The 14655-nt window shown below is 54.3% G+C and overlaps 2 protein-coding genes across 3 annotated transcripts; one reads left to right on the plus strand and one right to left on the minus strand.

Annotated features, from left to right (window-relative positions):
• Window positions 1-15: 15 nt before the first annotated feature.
• Ost4 (oligosaccharyltransferase complex subunit 4, non-catalytic) lies at window positions 16-1250 on the minus strand. Of its 2 annotated transcripts, XM_055626629.1 has the most exons (3): window positions 1153-1250; window positions 903-1040; window positions 16-252 (listed from the first exon to the last, which is right to left on the minus strand). In XM_055626629.1, exon 2 carries the CDS (start codon window positions 1037-1039, stop codon window positions 926-928), a length of 114 nt encoding a protein of 37 aa, XP_055482604.1. In that variant the 5' UTR covers window position 1040; window positions 1153-1250; the 3' UTR covers window positions 16-252; window positions 903-925. The 2 variants fall into 2 exon arrangements, with proteins under 2 accessions (XP_055482604.1, XP_055482613.1); XM_055626638.1 differs by having other exon boundaries at window positions 903-1241.
• Window positions 1251-6999: 5749 nt separating this feature from the next.
• Emilin1 (elastin microfibril interfacer 1) lies at window positions 7000-14608 on the plus strand. Its single transcript, XM_055626645.1, has 8 exons — window positions 7000-7584; window positions 8464-8589; window positions 9006-9226; window positions 10366-12291; window positions 12714-12830; window positions 13248-13265; window positions 13400-13537; window positions 13924-14608. The coding sequence occupies exons 1-8, from the start codon at window positions 7415-7417 to the stop codon at window positions 14259-14261; spliced, it is 3054 nt and encodes a 1017-aa protein (XP_055482620.1). The 5' UTR covers window positions 7000-7414; the 3' UTR covers window positions 14262-14608.
• The last annotated feature ends 47 nt before the right edge of the window (window positions 14609-14655 follow it).

A 14655-nucleotide genomic window follows, 5' to 3' on the forward strand; every position in this document is an offset into this window, starting at 1 on the left:
GGACCACAAAAAAAAAAAAATCTATATTTTTGTATTGGGGGGAGGGAGTAGAAGAGAAAGTAGCCCCTATACTGGGCCCTATTCAGTGGCAGCTTCTTGTTCCATAGGATTAAGGAAGACTTTGAGGAAATAAAAGTTGTTTGGAAAAATCCAGGTGTAGTTGCTTTGTATGCTGTGATGGGTAGGAGAGATGAAGTGAAGTGTGAAGGTCCCTCACACCCTTCATCTTGCCTCAGACTATGTCCTGGAACCCTAGAAAAAAGGGGAAAGACCCGAAGTAAGGAAGATGCTGCAGCTTTCCTGGTGGGGGGAGGGGGAGATCCTTCAGGAGCCAACCCCCATCTAGCCCGTTTCCCTTCACATTTTTTAAGCGCGCTTGGTTTCCAGACTGGGCCCCTCCCTTTTTTCTCTCTGGTTTGTATCTGTAGTTAACTCGTAAAACAACGTCCTTGGCCTCAAAACATGGAAATAGTTCTACGTTTTTTACTACCATGCTCCTTCTCCAAATCTACCTAGATAACGCCTCAGCCTCCATGGGAAAGTGGGGCTATTAAAGGCCTGATCCCACATACTTGGATGGCACAGTTACTGCCTTTGTTTTTACTGGTGTCAGCACCTCCTTTTAACCTCCTTTTAACTTGGGTCTCTGTCTACTGAGAACCTCAAAATGGAGACTGAGGAGGCTCCAGAAACCCATTCTCATTCTAGTAGGAAAAACAGGAGAAGAAGCAGAATATTTCAAGGCACCATACACAGCGCGGAAAAAGGGGCCCGGTTCTGGACTTGATATCAAGCTTAGCTCGAGCTACACTTTCTAACTTGAAGTTCCTAAGTCTGCAGGCCCTGGCGCAGCCTCACCACTCAGCTCTCCAGGGCCTGGACGCTACTGCCCCGAACGTTACCTGGGGCAGAAAGAGCGCCACTTTCATTCCTGCTTCTTGGGATTGTTGACTGCCACGTAGTGGTAGAGAACCACGAGCAAGAAAAGCGACACGCCCAGCATGTTGGCGAAGATGGCGAGCTGCACGTCCGTGATCATCCTGCGGACAAGGGGAAGGTCTGAGCCTCGCTTCCCGCGCTCCTTGCCCTCACCAGGGCAGAGCCTCGTCCCCGCGGTGCAGCCTCCGCCGGACTCGCCTGCGAGCCTCTCACCTGAGCAGCTCCCCTCGACTCCGACGCTACCGCCGCACAAGCTTCAGGAGCCGGAACTGCGTAGCGCCAGCTGAAGAACGCGGCACTTCCGGCTTTTCTACCCCGCTGTCTCGTCTGCTCCTTCGGCGCGCGCGCACACACACGGGTCTTGGGCGGAGCCTCGGGGAGCCGCCCAGCCGCGGGGGGCGGGCGGGGCAGGGGCTGGGAGCACGCAGCTGGCTGCAGCTGGCTGCAGCTGGCGCGGCGGGGGCCGCATAGCCTCCCTGGAGCGGAGGAGTAGGCTAGGGCGAGGATGCGGCGGGCGGGAGCCTGGACCTGACCTGTAGCCGCCAATCTACTTTCCTACACACTGCCCACCCTTCGCTTCCCTGCTCGACCCAGCCAGGTGCTTCCTTTGGGTCCTGCCCTCCGGGTTCCCTCCCAGGCTCGTTGGCGGTGGGGATGGCGTGGAGCAGAATGGGGACAGGACTGAGGAGGCTGGTGCTTTCACGGGTGCTAGTCCTTCTGAAACCACGTCCTACCAAACAGGAGGATAATGACTACTTCACCAGTGCCAGGCTCAGGCCCGCTCCCTGCCTTCATCCCACCATCCTGGAGGTGGGCGTCGGAATGGGTGGACACTCTCATAATCAAAAACGAAACGTGGGACCTCGGCCAAGTGGGAAATCACCCCCCGGATGTGAAGGAGGGGTTAGGAAAGGAAGGGCTGGGACAAGCCCAAAGGGGTCGTGGGTTTGTGGTGAAGAGAGTTGGCTGCAATTGACATGGAGACATCTGAGGGTCACTGGTGAGGGGAGCAGCACCCTGAATCTCTACAACCCTCTATCCAGCTAGAAACTGGTTCCCCCCTTCTTGCTTTCTCCTCAGCTTCACCATAAAAGGGAACGATGTGGAGCCAGACAGGGCCGGGGGGCTGGACGATTGCTTTGGAGCTGTCAGGGATAATGGAAGCCAGTTGCTTTGCGGTAGAGGGGGGCCCCGGGACTCAGGGGAGGCCTCTGCTTCTCTGAGCCAAAGAAAACTCTACAGGAGCTGCTATAGGGCTGGAACAGCTGGGACAGGGGACCACATTGCCTCCTGTGTGCACAGTGAGCTGGGCTTGCGCTATTCCAATGTTGGTTTCCCCGGTCTCAGACAATTAGCAGTTTGTGTCCAGTTTGCTCCCAAATTCAATACTTGCCTTCAGTAGTTACTTTATAGCTCTCCACGCCTCTTCCACTTCTTGTCCTAGCCCCCACCCACTGTTTCCCAGAAGTTTCATATTTAGAAATCCCAGGCCTGTGTTCCCTCCACATGACACGGGTGAAAACCCAGACGTGCTTTCCCTAGGCATTCCTCTGTCAGTTGGTGTGTCCCCAGCTCCGCCCCAAGAGAAGGATGTCTAGATTTTAGGATTACACATTATTATGCTTCATGTCTCCTGGAAAGTTGGGGCAGATCCAAGTCCAAGCACTTAGGTGTGCAACTGAATCAAAATTAGACTATAGTTTTAAAAGAAACTGTACTTCTAGGTTGCGGATGATGAAAGCCCGGGAAAGTGCTTCAGCTTTCAAACCAGCTGGTCATAGTATCCTAGAAAGCCACAACTGAAATGCACCTCCGTGATATGCTATTGTCATTTTATTTATTTATTGGTAAAGAAGGAAATGGGCCCAGAAGGCAACCTAACCAAGGCCCCACAGCTGGCTAAGGACAATGTCACCTGTTCTTCCGACCCTCCCCTATAGCAGGTAGACTCAGGAGTTTGTCCAAAAGGTCAAGGACAAACAGGAAAAGATTTATTTTAGAACTACCCGGAAATGGCCTTCACCTCCCTTTCCCTTCCTGTGCCTAGGTCAATGAGTCTTTATCAGCCTTCAATGGCTCATTTGGCCTCGTGCCTGAAGGAACTGAAATAAAAACTGGTCTCAGGATTGAACTAGACTCAGCTGAGAAATGACAAAGCTTGATTAAAAATCCCAGGCGGAAAAGTGTGTGGGAAGTGAGACAGACAAAACCTCATCCTGCCAGAATTTGGGGAAAGTAGTAGGAAGGCACTTACGGAGCTTAATCCCTAATATGATCGTTTTATTGTTTCTGTGATTTAAATAAACTTTCACTCCACAGCCCAGGCTGGCGTCAAACTCGGGGTTCTTCTGCCTTTGCCTTCCCAGTGCTGGCATTACTGGTTTGAGCAAGGACAGGACATGAGGTTTAGGATCAGGTTTACGAGTGAGAAGGCCATAGACTTGGGAAAGGAGAGAGGCTGGTCCCTGCTTCTCAGGGTAGTCAGCTCCTAAAATATTATACCTGGAGAAAGGCCTAGAAAGCAAGAAAAAAAAAGTTGCCATGGAGTTTGGCTTAGGTTTCCTTATGAGCTTGAATTTCCATCTGTTTTGGCATGATACAAGGCCCATGATACAAGGCCCAATTCACATGACTCCCCATTTTTCCTCCCAATATTTAGTCCTTTAACAGAAGGCCTTAGATAAAAAAATGTTCCTTATTTCTGGAGCGCCCTGCTATCCTGGCTCTGGGAACTTGAGCTCCTTGCTAAGTCACTGATAGCTGAATAAATTAATGTCTAGTATGGTCAAGATTTCCCTCAGGCACTAGGTCATCGGAAATCCCCCACCTTACAGATATTATAAAATAGACTCTATCTTACTATAGGGACTTAGCATTTCTTGTGAGCAATTCCAGCCACTCACTTTGGAAACTTGTGGCTGCCTGCCAATTCTACCACAGCAATGCCACTGCCACCATCGCTAGCACTCCTGCAGCCTATCCAACCCTGGGTGCCATTTGCAGCCTGCTTGCTCACCCTGAGGCCAGCAATGGGAATTTTCATTGCCAGTGAACGATGAGTAGAGCTTTCACAAACACACATGCATGTCAGAGCCTAGGTCTTGGCTCCTAATTAGAAGGTTAACTGAAATGCAACCTACTGCAGTTACTTTTCAAAGCCAGCCTTTGGTTACCTGACACATTTAAACTGTACAACAGAATTTCTAACTCCAGAGAGCAGGAGAGGGACTATGTGGCAACCAGACAGTAACAAGATGGCTAGGCTAATTTTTTTTTTTTTTTTTTCAGTGTCGTCAGTGGCTCCCTGATGGGAGAGGAGAAGAAAAATAGAAAACTCATAGTGGCAGCCAGGGCAATCTGGAAGGGAAATGGGTTGGTTTCTGTCAGGGCCAGGGCCTACAATTGATACAAAGACCCAGAGACAAAGCTCCCACCTTCTACAGGCATACTCCTGACATCAGGACCACCTGTGGACGCTTCCTTCAGGTTTGCCTGTGTGCTAGTCCCCAGGCCCCTGAAGAGCAATCATACTGCTCTTTCTATCGGTTCTGACGTTTGCTTTCTGATGTTTAGTCACCACCTTGACTTGACTCAGTATTTCTTCTAGCCATCAAGGCCACATCCTAGGTCCATGGCTCTCAGGAGCAGAGGCAGGTCACTGAGTCACAGGGAGGAGCTGATGACATTTATTCTCATGTGTTTGTGTGGCTTCCAATTAGCACTCTGTAAATTGTTCCCAGGATGCCTGGTCTGCATGCTTTTGCTTTTTTGAGACAAAGTTTCTCTTTGTATACTTGGCTGTCTAGGACTGGCTTTGTAGACCAGGCTGGCCTGGAACTCACAGAGATCCGCCTGACTCTGCCTCCCGAGTGCTGGGATTAAAGGTGTGGGCCACTGTGACGGCTATATTTTACCCTTTTTAATAGACTGTTCTCTCTACTAGAATGTGTTACTCTCTTTTTTTCCCTGGTATCTTCAGAGCGAAATAGCCTTTCTTCCCTCTAGACCTACTCTTTCCAACCTCCTCATTTGAGCTCGAGCTCTAGAATTTTCTGTGGTGTTCCCTTTTCTCTTCAGTCACTGAGCAGGCATAACCTTTCCTTTCTTTCCATGTTCATGATCACCAGCACAGCTCCTCTGCCTCGCTTTACAATGTAGAGTTTGGAAGAGGTCCTCAAGAGCAAACAGACTCCCAGGGGTGGTTACGGAATATAGTCAAAGTTACAGGCTCCAGAAATTGAGACTGAAGCCCTGTAACCTCCCTCTGGGTTCATTGTTCTTACTGACTCCCGGTGGCTTCACCAATCATGGAAGCCTCTCTCTCACTGGCCCATAATCTACCTCTCTTGACTTCTGCCCTGCTCCTTCCTGACAATTAATAGCTAACAGATGCTGAGTATAATAATATCAGCACTCAAAAGCTGAGGCAGGAGGATTCCCACAAGTTCCAGACCAGCCTGGGCTATGTACATAGCAAGGTCTTGACTCCAAAACATTAAAAAAAAAAAAAAAAAAAAAAAAAAAAGAACATAGTCTAAGCCTTGACCATATTCTAGGCACTATTCTGAAATGTTGTATTTGTATTAAACAACAAAGACCTAAGATGGAAGATGTTATATTATCCCTGTGTTTGAGGAAGAAACTGAGGCAGACCGAATCCCCTGAGCCTGAAAGCTCTGCCCTTCCCTCGCCTCTGTCCTTTACTCCTCCTCCTATCCTGCCACATGATGTTCAAGCTCTGCCTTTTTCAGCAGCTTTTCCTACCACCCCCAGCAGCCAGCTGTTCTGCCCCCCCCAAAAAAAAAACCCCCACATCATCCCTTTGTCCTGGCCTCTTGGCAATTGGTCTGTCCGTCCTGCTTTTGTGCTTCTCTGTCTGGGGGCCTCGTTTCATTCCCCAACAGCCTGAGTTATTCCTTAATTGACAGTGACAGAGTTTTAGACTTGCCTTTGCAACTCCAGAACCTCTCTAATGCCTGGCACACAGCAGCCTCTTGGAGCCTTTGTCTGTCTGGTACTTCAGCTTCCCTCTTCTAATGTCCCTAAAACATGCGGGTCCAGAATATAATGTGGAGAACACAAAGGCAAGAGGAAGCAGGCAGATGAGTTTCTTTCCCATTGAGGGCCACTAAATGAGGCAGCAGGACTCAATGGATGAGACCCTGTGAACACCCCACACACACACACACTTTCAGGTAAGCCTTTCGGGTTAAGCTGAAGACTCTCTGCAGGCTACAGAAAGGTGACTGGACTCCAGACAAGAAAGCAGCTAAGTCTTACCTCCATCATCACCCTTATCACCCCTCCTGGTTATAGCCTAACCTTCAGCAATGACGGCCAGGAAGGAGATTTTCCTTCATTGTTTAAGAAAAGACAGCTCTTTGTTTTCTGGTTCCTCTCTCTCTCTCTCCCTTTCTCTCTTTCCCTCTCTTTCTCTCTCTCTCTCTTGGATTTCCCTTCTTTTTACTTTACTTTTTTCTCCCTGGCTCCCTGAGTCACTACAGTCATTTAGAGTCTAACCTCAGCCATATCATTGACTTGCTGTCACCTTGGACAAATTAATTACTTTTCCACAGTGAGCTTCTAAAAGGAGGTAGCGAGACACAGTGGTGATGAGGTCCTGCTGAGCCCCCACATGTGCTATCTCCTGTATAGTCTTGCCTTCCTTCTGTCCTTGGGGCTCTCTCTCCTCTCTCTTCATCTTCCCAAGGGTCCCGTTCTGACCGACCCAGGGGATTGGGGACTCTGGCAATGGTTCCTGGTCCTAGCCACCAGCCCTGGGCCTCCTATCCAGATTTGGCCCCAGCTCCATGTGGCCTGTCTGAGAGGCTGGCCCCAAGCCCGGCGGCAACTCCACATTTCTCTGTTTTTCCTTTTTTTCCCCCCCTCTTTCCCGGAGTTAACAAGAAGCAGATGTGGCGCACGATGGTTGGAGAGGTGGGGGAGGAAGGGGGAGGCTGGACCGCCAGCCAGACAGGGGGAAGGGAGGGTAGAAAAGGGAGGGAGGGAGGAGGCTGGCCCGCCCATGGTCACTCTTGTGCCTTTCAACAGCCACAGGGGCAAAGCTCTGTCATCTTCAGGATCCAGTCACCAGGGAACAGAACAGGGAGACCAGAAGAGGGCCAGCTGGAGCCAGGGGGTGGAGGCTCAGGAAGCAGCCTCTGAGAGGGGCAGGGACCAGGCACAGGAGGCCAGGGGGCCCAGAGAACAGACTCCCCTCAGAAGTGCAGAAGAGGAGAGCGGAAGGAACTGAGGGAGGGACAGACAGGAGCCTGAGGAGGAAAGAGGAGGGGGAGAGAGGGGTCAGGCCCAGCAGCCAAGGAGGAGGCGTGCAGCTGGGGGCTGCAAGCAGGAAGCTAGGGACAGAACTGGCTTAGCGCGCTGTCCCCTCATCAGCGGCATCCCCCGGAGGCGCGGGTATATATCAGTGGCCAGGCCGGGATGTGTCTCTAAGGGCGGCAAGAGACACCTCACCATGGCCCCCAGCGCCATCTGGAGCTGCTATCTCTGCTGTCTGCTGACTGTAGCCACGGAGGCTGCCAGCTACCCTCCTCGGGGTTACAGCCTGTACACAGGGGGCAGTGGGGGCCTCAGTCCTGGGGGACCCCAGGCCCAGAACTCACCACGGCCTGCCAGCCGCCACAGGTAAGAGTCTGTATCTCAGCCAGGGCTCTGCTTGGGGAAGTCCTCAGAAGGTGGGCAGCAGGCCTAGCGCAATGAAGACAGCGAGGACACCCATCCATCAATGGCCCGCTCATTTGCACCTTTCAGCCAGACTTTTTCCAGGGCTTTGGTGGTCTAAGGGGACTCAGCTCTCACCCCTTCCCTATGGAGGCCTGCAGTTGGGTGCCCAGGGCAACTACACCGAGGGGCACGGACCAGACCTTCCTGCCAGCTGCCAGCTGTGTACCAGCCAGCTCTGGATCAGGGAGACCTTTTGTCTTTTTCTAGGGCTTCCTTGGCCCCGTCCACTAAAGTTTAATTATGACAGTCCTGCTGTTCTGTTCCCTCTGGCTCTACAGCAGCCCACAAACTAGAAGCCAGTGTGAATGGGGCCAAGAGTGCAGCACCGCAAGCCCCAGGGGGGGACAAAGCCTTTACTCTCTTCTTAGCCAGAGGCCAGACATCTGCCTGCCCCTGCTCTCCTCCTTGAGGGTGGGTGGAAACACCATGCGCGGGGAAGAACCCAGTTGGTGGACTTATACAGCTGGGGCTCGAGACAGCCCAAAGAAGGACACTAGGGACTGTGAATTCTGGCGTGCCCCGGGACCCCACAGTCATGAGGACTGACTTCTCTTTGTGTGTTTTTTTGTGTTATGTCCTCACTGTCTTGAAAAGTCTTCATCTGTTATGGTGACACAAGGAAGAGTGTTTATGTGTGTGGGAGGGTCATCTGTCCCTGCAAAAGCCCTAACTTTCAGCTGGTCCTCAAGGCCCCTTCATCTTTTGACCCTCCTTCAGCCTCTGGGCCCACTTGGGGCTTGTGTCTTTGGTCCTTTGGCCCAGGTAGGGTTGTGCCTACAGGAACTGGTGTGCCTATGTGGTGACTCGGACAGTGAGCTGCGTCCTTGAGGATGGAGTGGAGACCTTTGTCAAGCCAGACTATCAACCCTGTGGCTGGGGCCAGCCCCAGTGCCCCCGAAGTATCATGTGAGCCCCCAAATCCAGGGGGTTGGGTACTTAGTGGGAGCTGGGCAAGGGCAGATAGCCGGTGGCCACTTAGGGAGTCTGTGTGAAGCTGGGAGCAGGGGGAAGGACAAGACTTCAGTCAGAACCATTTTGAGAAAATGGTCGGGTTCAGGCTTGGCTGGTGAACTGCTACAGGCATACTCCCCTTGCTCCAGCCCTCAGGCCTTCTGTTGGACAGGTCAGCCTCAAAGAGCTTATTACCTCAGGGTTCCAGCACAAGGCAAGGGGAGGAAGAGCTGGGATTTAGCCCTTGGCTAAAAAACTGATAGCTGTCAACTGAGCAAGGCAACTTACTAGCCAGAGAGGGAGACCCAGCCTGAAGTACAGGATGACTGGCAGCACCGACAGAGTACAAAACCTTCCTTTCCTCTGGCCAGGTACCGGAGCTTCCTTCGCCCTCGCTACCGGGTGGCCTACAAGACAGTGACAGACATGGAATGGCGGTGCTGTCAGGGGTATGGGGGCGATGACTGTGGAGAGGGCCCTGCTTCTGTTCTGGGCCCCGCACCCTCCACACCACACCCCCGGCCCAGGCCTGCGCGGCCCAACCTATCTGGTTCCAGTGCAGGCAGCCACCTCAGTGGACTAGGAGGAGAAGGTGAGTCTGCAAGTTGCTAGGGGTGGGGAGACCCGGAGAGGAAAATGTGGGGCCCCGGGTGTGGAGGGAAACCTCTGCGCTCTAAATTGGGGAAAAGGTGGGTGATGACATCCTTAAGATTCTGCATGTGTGTATGCTTGCCTGATTTGAATGTATCGGGATGTGCGTGAGTGGGTGGGGGAGATTGACTGAAAAGACCTGAAAATCTAGAGCCAAATAAAAAAAAAGAAGGCATCAAGACAATTTGCTCACATACGCCCTCATGTGGCCAAGGTCCTAGTCGGGAATGGCTATGGGAGAAGCAAAGAATTCCTTTGAGGAGCTCTGTCCTCAGGAAAGACAGTTAAGACTACAAATCCTAGCATGCATTGCACCTGACTACAGGTCCCAGGCCCCTCCCTGTCCCCTGGAGACTGCAGGTCCCAGAATGCAATAGTCCCTGCTGCGTTTTCTTTCCTCCTGTGTGTATACGTTAGGCTAAGCACACCGGATGCAAGCTCTTTTCCTGCCAAAGAGATAACTGATATAATTATGGAAACAGGAACTTCTGGCTGACTGGCTAGTCAGCCAGCACCCCAGCAGGCTTGCTGCAAGAGCCTTTGTTTGTCCCTGTGGTGCTACAGGGAAGTGCCCAGACATTGCTACATTGGCATGTGAAGTACTTTCCCACATTCCCATTTTGAATCGTTTGACAGCCTTAAGAGGAAGGACACGTGGTGTCATTCTCATTTCCCAGATAAGGAAACAGTTTCCAAGAAGTCAAGAGGCCCTGAGGAAAAGATACGAGTTTGGTGGCCGGATGATCTAGATTTGAAATTTGACATGGCCACTTGTTAAACTTATACTCTGGAACTACTTGCCTAATTCCTCTGGTTCTGTTTCCTGTGTCATTAAATGTCAAGAGAATCCGTAGAAAAGTTGTTAAGAGCGATGGTTCAAATCTGGCTTAAGGGAATTCAGTGAATGGTGTTTTCTTTCTTTTCCTTTTTTTTTTTTTTTTCCTCTTGCTGAAATCATCCAAAAGAGAGCCAGATGACCCTTGACTCTTGCTGGACCTGGGGTGGGTAAGCAGGGCCTGGGCCTTAGATCCTGAGCTCTGAGATCCAGCCCCTCAGGCATCTGCCTTTTTCTCTCTCCAGGCCCTGGTGAGTCAGAGAAGGTGCAGCAGCTAGAGCAACAGGTAAAGAGCCTGACTAAAGAGCTGCAAGGCCTTCGAGGTGTCCTGCAGGGAATGAACGGGCGCCTGGCAGAAGATGTTCAGAGGGCTGTGGAGACAGCCTTCAATGGGAGGCAGCAGCCAGCAGACGCAGCTGCCCGACCCGGTGTACATGAAACCCTCAATGAGATCCAGCAGCAGCTGCAGCTCCTGGACAACCGTGTCTCCACCCATGACCAGGAGCTAGGCCACCTCAACAACCATCACAATGGACGCACTGGCGGGGGTGGCAGGGCCCAAGTCCCTGTCCCAGTTCCTTCTGGCCCCAGTGAGGAGCTGTTAAGGCAGCTGGAACGGCAGCTACAGGAGTCTCGCTCAGTGTGCCTGGCAGGACTGGACGGCTTCCGCCAGCAGCAGCAAGAGGATAGGGAGCGGCTGCGAACACTGGAGAAGCTGCTCTCCTCCGTGGAGGAGCGGCAGCAGCAGCTCATGGGGCCTGCCATGGCCAGGAGACCCCCTCAGGAATGCTGCCCCCCAGAGCTGGGTCGGCGACTGTCGGAGCTGGAGCGGAGGCTGGATGTGGTGGCCGGCTCAGTGACGGTGCTGAGTGGACGCAGAGGTTCTGAGCTGGGAGGAGCAGCGGGGCAGGGGGGCCACCCCCCAGGCTACAGCAGCTTGGCCTCCCGCCTTTCTCGCCTGGAGGACCGCTTCAACTCTACCCTAGGTCCCTCAGAGGAGCAAGAGAAGGACTGGCCTGGAGGACCAGGCAGGCTGGGCCGCTGGTTGCCTGCTGCTCCAGGACGGCTAGAAAAGCTGGAGGGGCTACTGGCCAACGTGAGCAGGGGGCTGGGTGGTCGCCTAGATGTGCTGGAGGAGCAGGTGGCAGGGGCTGTACAGGCTTGTGGACAGATCTGCTCTGGGGGCCCCGGGGAACAGGATTCTCGGGTCAGTGAGATCCTCAGTGCCTTGGAGCGCAGGGTGCTGGACAGCGAGGGCCAGTTACGGCTCGTAGGCTCAGGCTTGCACAAAGTGGGAGCAGCAGGGGAGGCCCAGCAGGCTGCGTTGGAGGGATTGCAAGGGCTCCTGGGCCGCCTTCAGGAGCGCATGGATGCGCAGGAGCGTGAGGCCACGGAACTCTCACTGCGCCTCAATCTTACGGCAGCCCAGCTAAGTCAGCTAGAGGGTCTGCTGCAAGCCCACGGGGACGAGGGCTGTGGTGCCTGCGGTGGTGTCCAGGAGGAGCTGGGCCGCCTTCGGGATGGCGTGGAACGTTGCTCCTGCCCACTGTTACCTCCACGGGGACCTGGAGCTGGTCCAGGTGTTGGGGGACCAAGCCGAGGGCCTCTGGATGGTTTCAGTGTGTTTGGGGGCAGTTCAGGCTCAGCACTCCAGGCCCTTCAAGGAGAACTCTCTGAGGTCATTCTCACCTTCAGCTCCCTGAATGACTCCCTGCATGAACTCCAGACCACTGTGGAGGGCCAGGGTGCTGACCTGGCTGACCTGGGGGCTACCAAGGACAGCATCATCTCGGAGATCAACAGGCTACAGCAGGAGGCCACGGAGCACATGACAGAGAGCGAGGAGCGCTTCCGGGGCCTGGAGGAGGGCCAGGCACAGGCCGGCCAGTGCCCCAGCTTAGAGGGGCGATTAGGCCGTCTGGAGGGAGTCTGCGAGCGACTGGACACTGTGGCAGGGGGCCTCCAAGGCTTGCGTGAAGGCCTTTCCAAGCATGTGGCTGGGCTCTGGGCTGCGCTACGAGAAGGCAACAGCACCAGCGTGACGCAGGCCGCGCTATTAGAAAAGCTGCTGGGGTCCCAGGCAGGCCTGGGCAGGCGGCTTGGTGCCCTCAACAGTTCCCTGCTGCTCCTGGAAGACCGTCTGCAGCAGCTCAGCCTGAAGGACTTCACTGGTGAGAACAGAAGGCGTGAGGGGGAAATCTCCCTTCGAGCCCTGTGTTATCCCCTTCCTCTCTACAACAGCCAGCAAGGAGGCCTGCTTCCACCCACCTCTTCACTCTGCCCCAGTTGTAGACCCTACTGCTCCTGGGGGGAGGGGGGTTGAAGTGTGTCTGCAGAGAGGCTGCCAGGGTGTGGCTCCCTGTCCTCCCTCTGGTGGCTTAGATGGGCCTTTGAGTGGAGCTTGGATATGGCTTGCGCTGGAGTGTGGCTGTGGCGGCCAGGTGCCTTGCCGCAGTACAAGGGACCATGTCTCCATCGTTCCTCTAAGCCCACCTGTTCCACCCATCTTCCTTCCCGTGGAGCCACCACCTTTCCCATCCCTTAGAAGCTCCCTTTACAACTCTTCATCTCGGTTTCGGTTTTGTTACCCTAGGACCTTCAGGGGAGGCTGGGCCCCCTGGGCCTCCTGGGTTACAGGGACCTCCAGGCCCCGTGGGACCTCCAGGACCTCCTGGCAAAGATGGACAAAGGGGGCCCATCGGACTGCCAGGTACGTGGGACAGGGTGTTCAGCCAGGGTGTCCACTCTCCCGGCAGCCCAGGCGTAGCACTGAGCTCAACTGAGAAGTGGAAAGGGGCAAGGGAACGGAGGCTCCCGAAGTCTAGCAGTGAAAAGAGAAGAAAGTGACTAGGAGCTGAGATGGCCGTTTGGCTCCTGGGCATTTTGGTCTCCCTGCCATCTTGCAGATTAATGCTTAGCCCACAAGGGCCACTCCGGGTATGAAAAGCTCAAGGCTAAGGCTATGGCCCAGCAGCTGCACAGACTGGACCTTACTTGTGTTTTTCCTGGCACCTCGTTCCTGCCTGGAAACACACCTACCACCCAGAGCACTACAAGACAGCCGATGTGTGCCGAGTGGCATAGGAAGAGATGCCCTACTCACTGTTGTCCCCCTTTCTCCCCACAGGTCCTCAAGGTGAGCAGGGTAAGTTCTCATTAGACCCTGGAAGGGGAACGGAGCTGGGGCCTGGAGCAGGATACCCCTCAGGCAGCCTGGGGACGGAGGCTGGGGTTTAGGAGCATCCATTCTAACTAGCGCTCACTCCATGCCTCTTCAAGGAGTGGAGGGAGCACCAGCAGCCCCGGTGCCGAGGGTGGCATTTTCAGCTGCCCTGAGTTTGCCGCGGTCAGAACCTGGCACAGTCCCCTTCGACAGAGTCCTGCTCAACGATGGAGGCTACTATGACCCAGAGACAGGTAACCCAGGAAGGCTGGGCTGAGCGGTTGAGGAAGTGGGTCAGGCTGGGCGGTGCTAACGCCCCATTCACGCCTCTGCAGAAAAGCTCATCTTTTCATTTTGTAATTAGAAAGACCTCCACTCTCTCCATGCCTTCTCACCACAGCTGGGCGGGGAGAGAGTGGGGAGAGGAGGAGATCTTATTGGGACGGACTCCAATAAAGATCACACCCTGCAGCCGCTGCGGGAGACGCAACAGCCGCTCCCCTACAGTAGGCAGTCTAGTGGAATAGCAGTGAAAGGACGGTGGGCCTCCCCACGGTCCAGGAGTGCTGCGCCCAGTCTCTGAGAGACCTTCCTTGTCCCAGCCATCATCTCCCCTCTTGACTGTCATCCTTGTTCCCAGGTGTATTCACTGCGCCACTGGCCGGACGCTACTTGCTGAACGCTGTACTCACTGGACACCGGCACGAGAAAGTGGAGGCAGTACTGTCCCGCTCCAACCTGGGCGTGGCTCGCATAGACTCAGGAGGCTACGAGCCAGAGGGACTGGAGAATAAGCCTGTGGCTGAAAGTCAGCCCAGCCCCGGCGCTCTGGGCGTCTTCAGCCTCATCCTGCCGCTGCAGGTCGGAGACACGGTCTGCATCGACCTGGTCATGGGGCAGCTGGCACACTCGGAGGAGCCGCTCACCATCTTCAGCGGAGCCCTGCTCTATGAGGACACAGAGCTCGAACAGGTGTAGACGGGGTCCGCCCAGACACCAAACTTATCTACAGGGGCAGCAGAGCCCTCTGGGTGGCGGCTCCCCACCAAGGCTGGGGCAAGTCCGGATACCACAGCCCGCTGCAGTTCATGCATCCAGAGAGGCCACTGCGGACGCCGGGACACCGTGGTCCCCGGGACCTAGGCGTCTCCTCTTGACTTTTGACCTCACTGCCGTCCCCACCAGAGCCATCTCCAGGACCCGGGCTGCGGAAGAGGAACCGACCCTTACACCCTTTGCTTCCTCAATCCTCGGGGTCCAAGGCTTCCCGAGCCCACACCACCCTACTAAACTATTCAGGAATAAAGACACTTGGGTTTTTTGTTTTTTTGTTTTTTGTTTTTTTCCTCCTACAAAACATAGTTATTCTGCG

The sequence above is a fragment of the Psammomys obesus genome, unplaced genomic scaffold (genome assembly GCF_907164565.1).
Source record: "Psammomys obesus unplaced genomic scaffold, mPsaObe1.curated_primary_1811, whole genome shotgun sequence".
NCBI lineage: Eukaryota > Metazoa > Chordata > Mammalia > Rodentia > Muridae > Psammomys > Psammomys obesus.

Excerpts from the sequence above, each read along its gene's own strand:
- Ost4 (XM_055626629.1), bottom strand. The coding sequence starts at position 1,039 with ATGATCACGGACGTGCAGCTCGCCATCTTCGCCAACATGCTGGGCGTG.
- Emilin1 (XM_055626645.1), top strand. The coding sequence starts at position 7,415 with ATGGCCCCCAGCGCCATCTGGAGCTGCTATCTCTGCTGTCTGCTGACT. Across the intron at positions 8,590-9,005 it reads CAGTGCCCCCGAAGTATCAT|GTACCGGAGCTTCCTTCGCC; the intron begins GTGAGCCCCCAA and ends TCCTCTGGCCAG. Across the intron at positions 9,227-10,365 it reads CAGTGGACTAGGAGGAGAAG|GCCCTGGTGAGTCAGAGAAG; the intron begins GTGAGTCTGCAA and ends TTCTCTCTCCAG.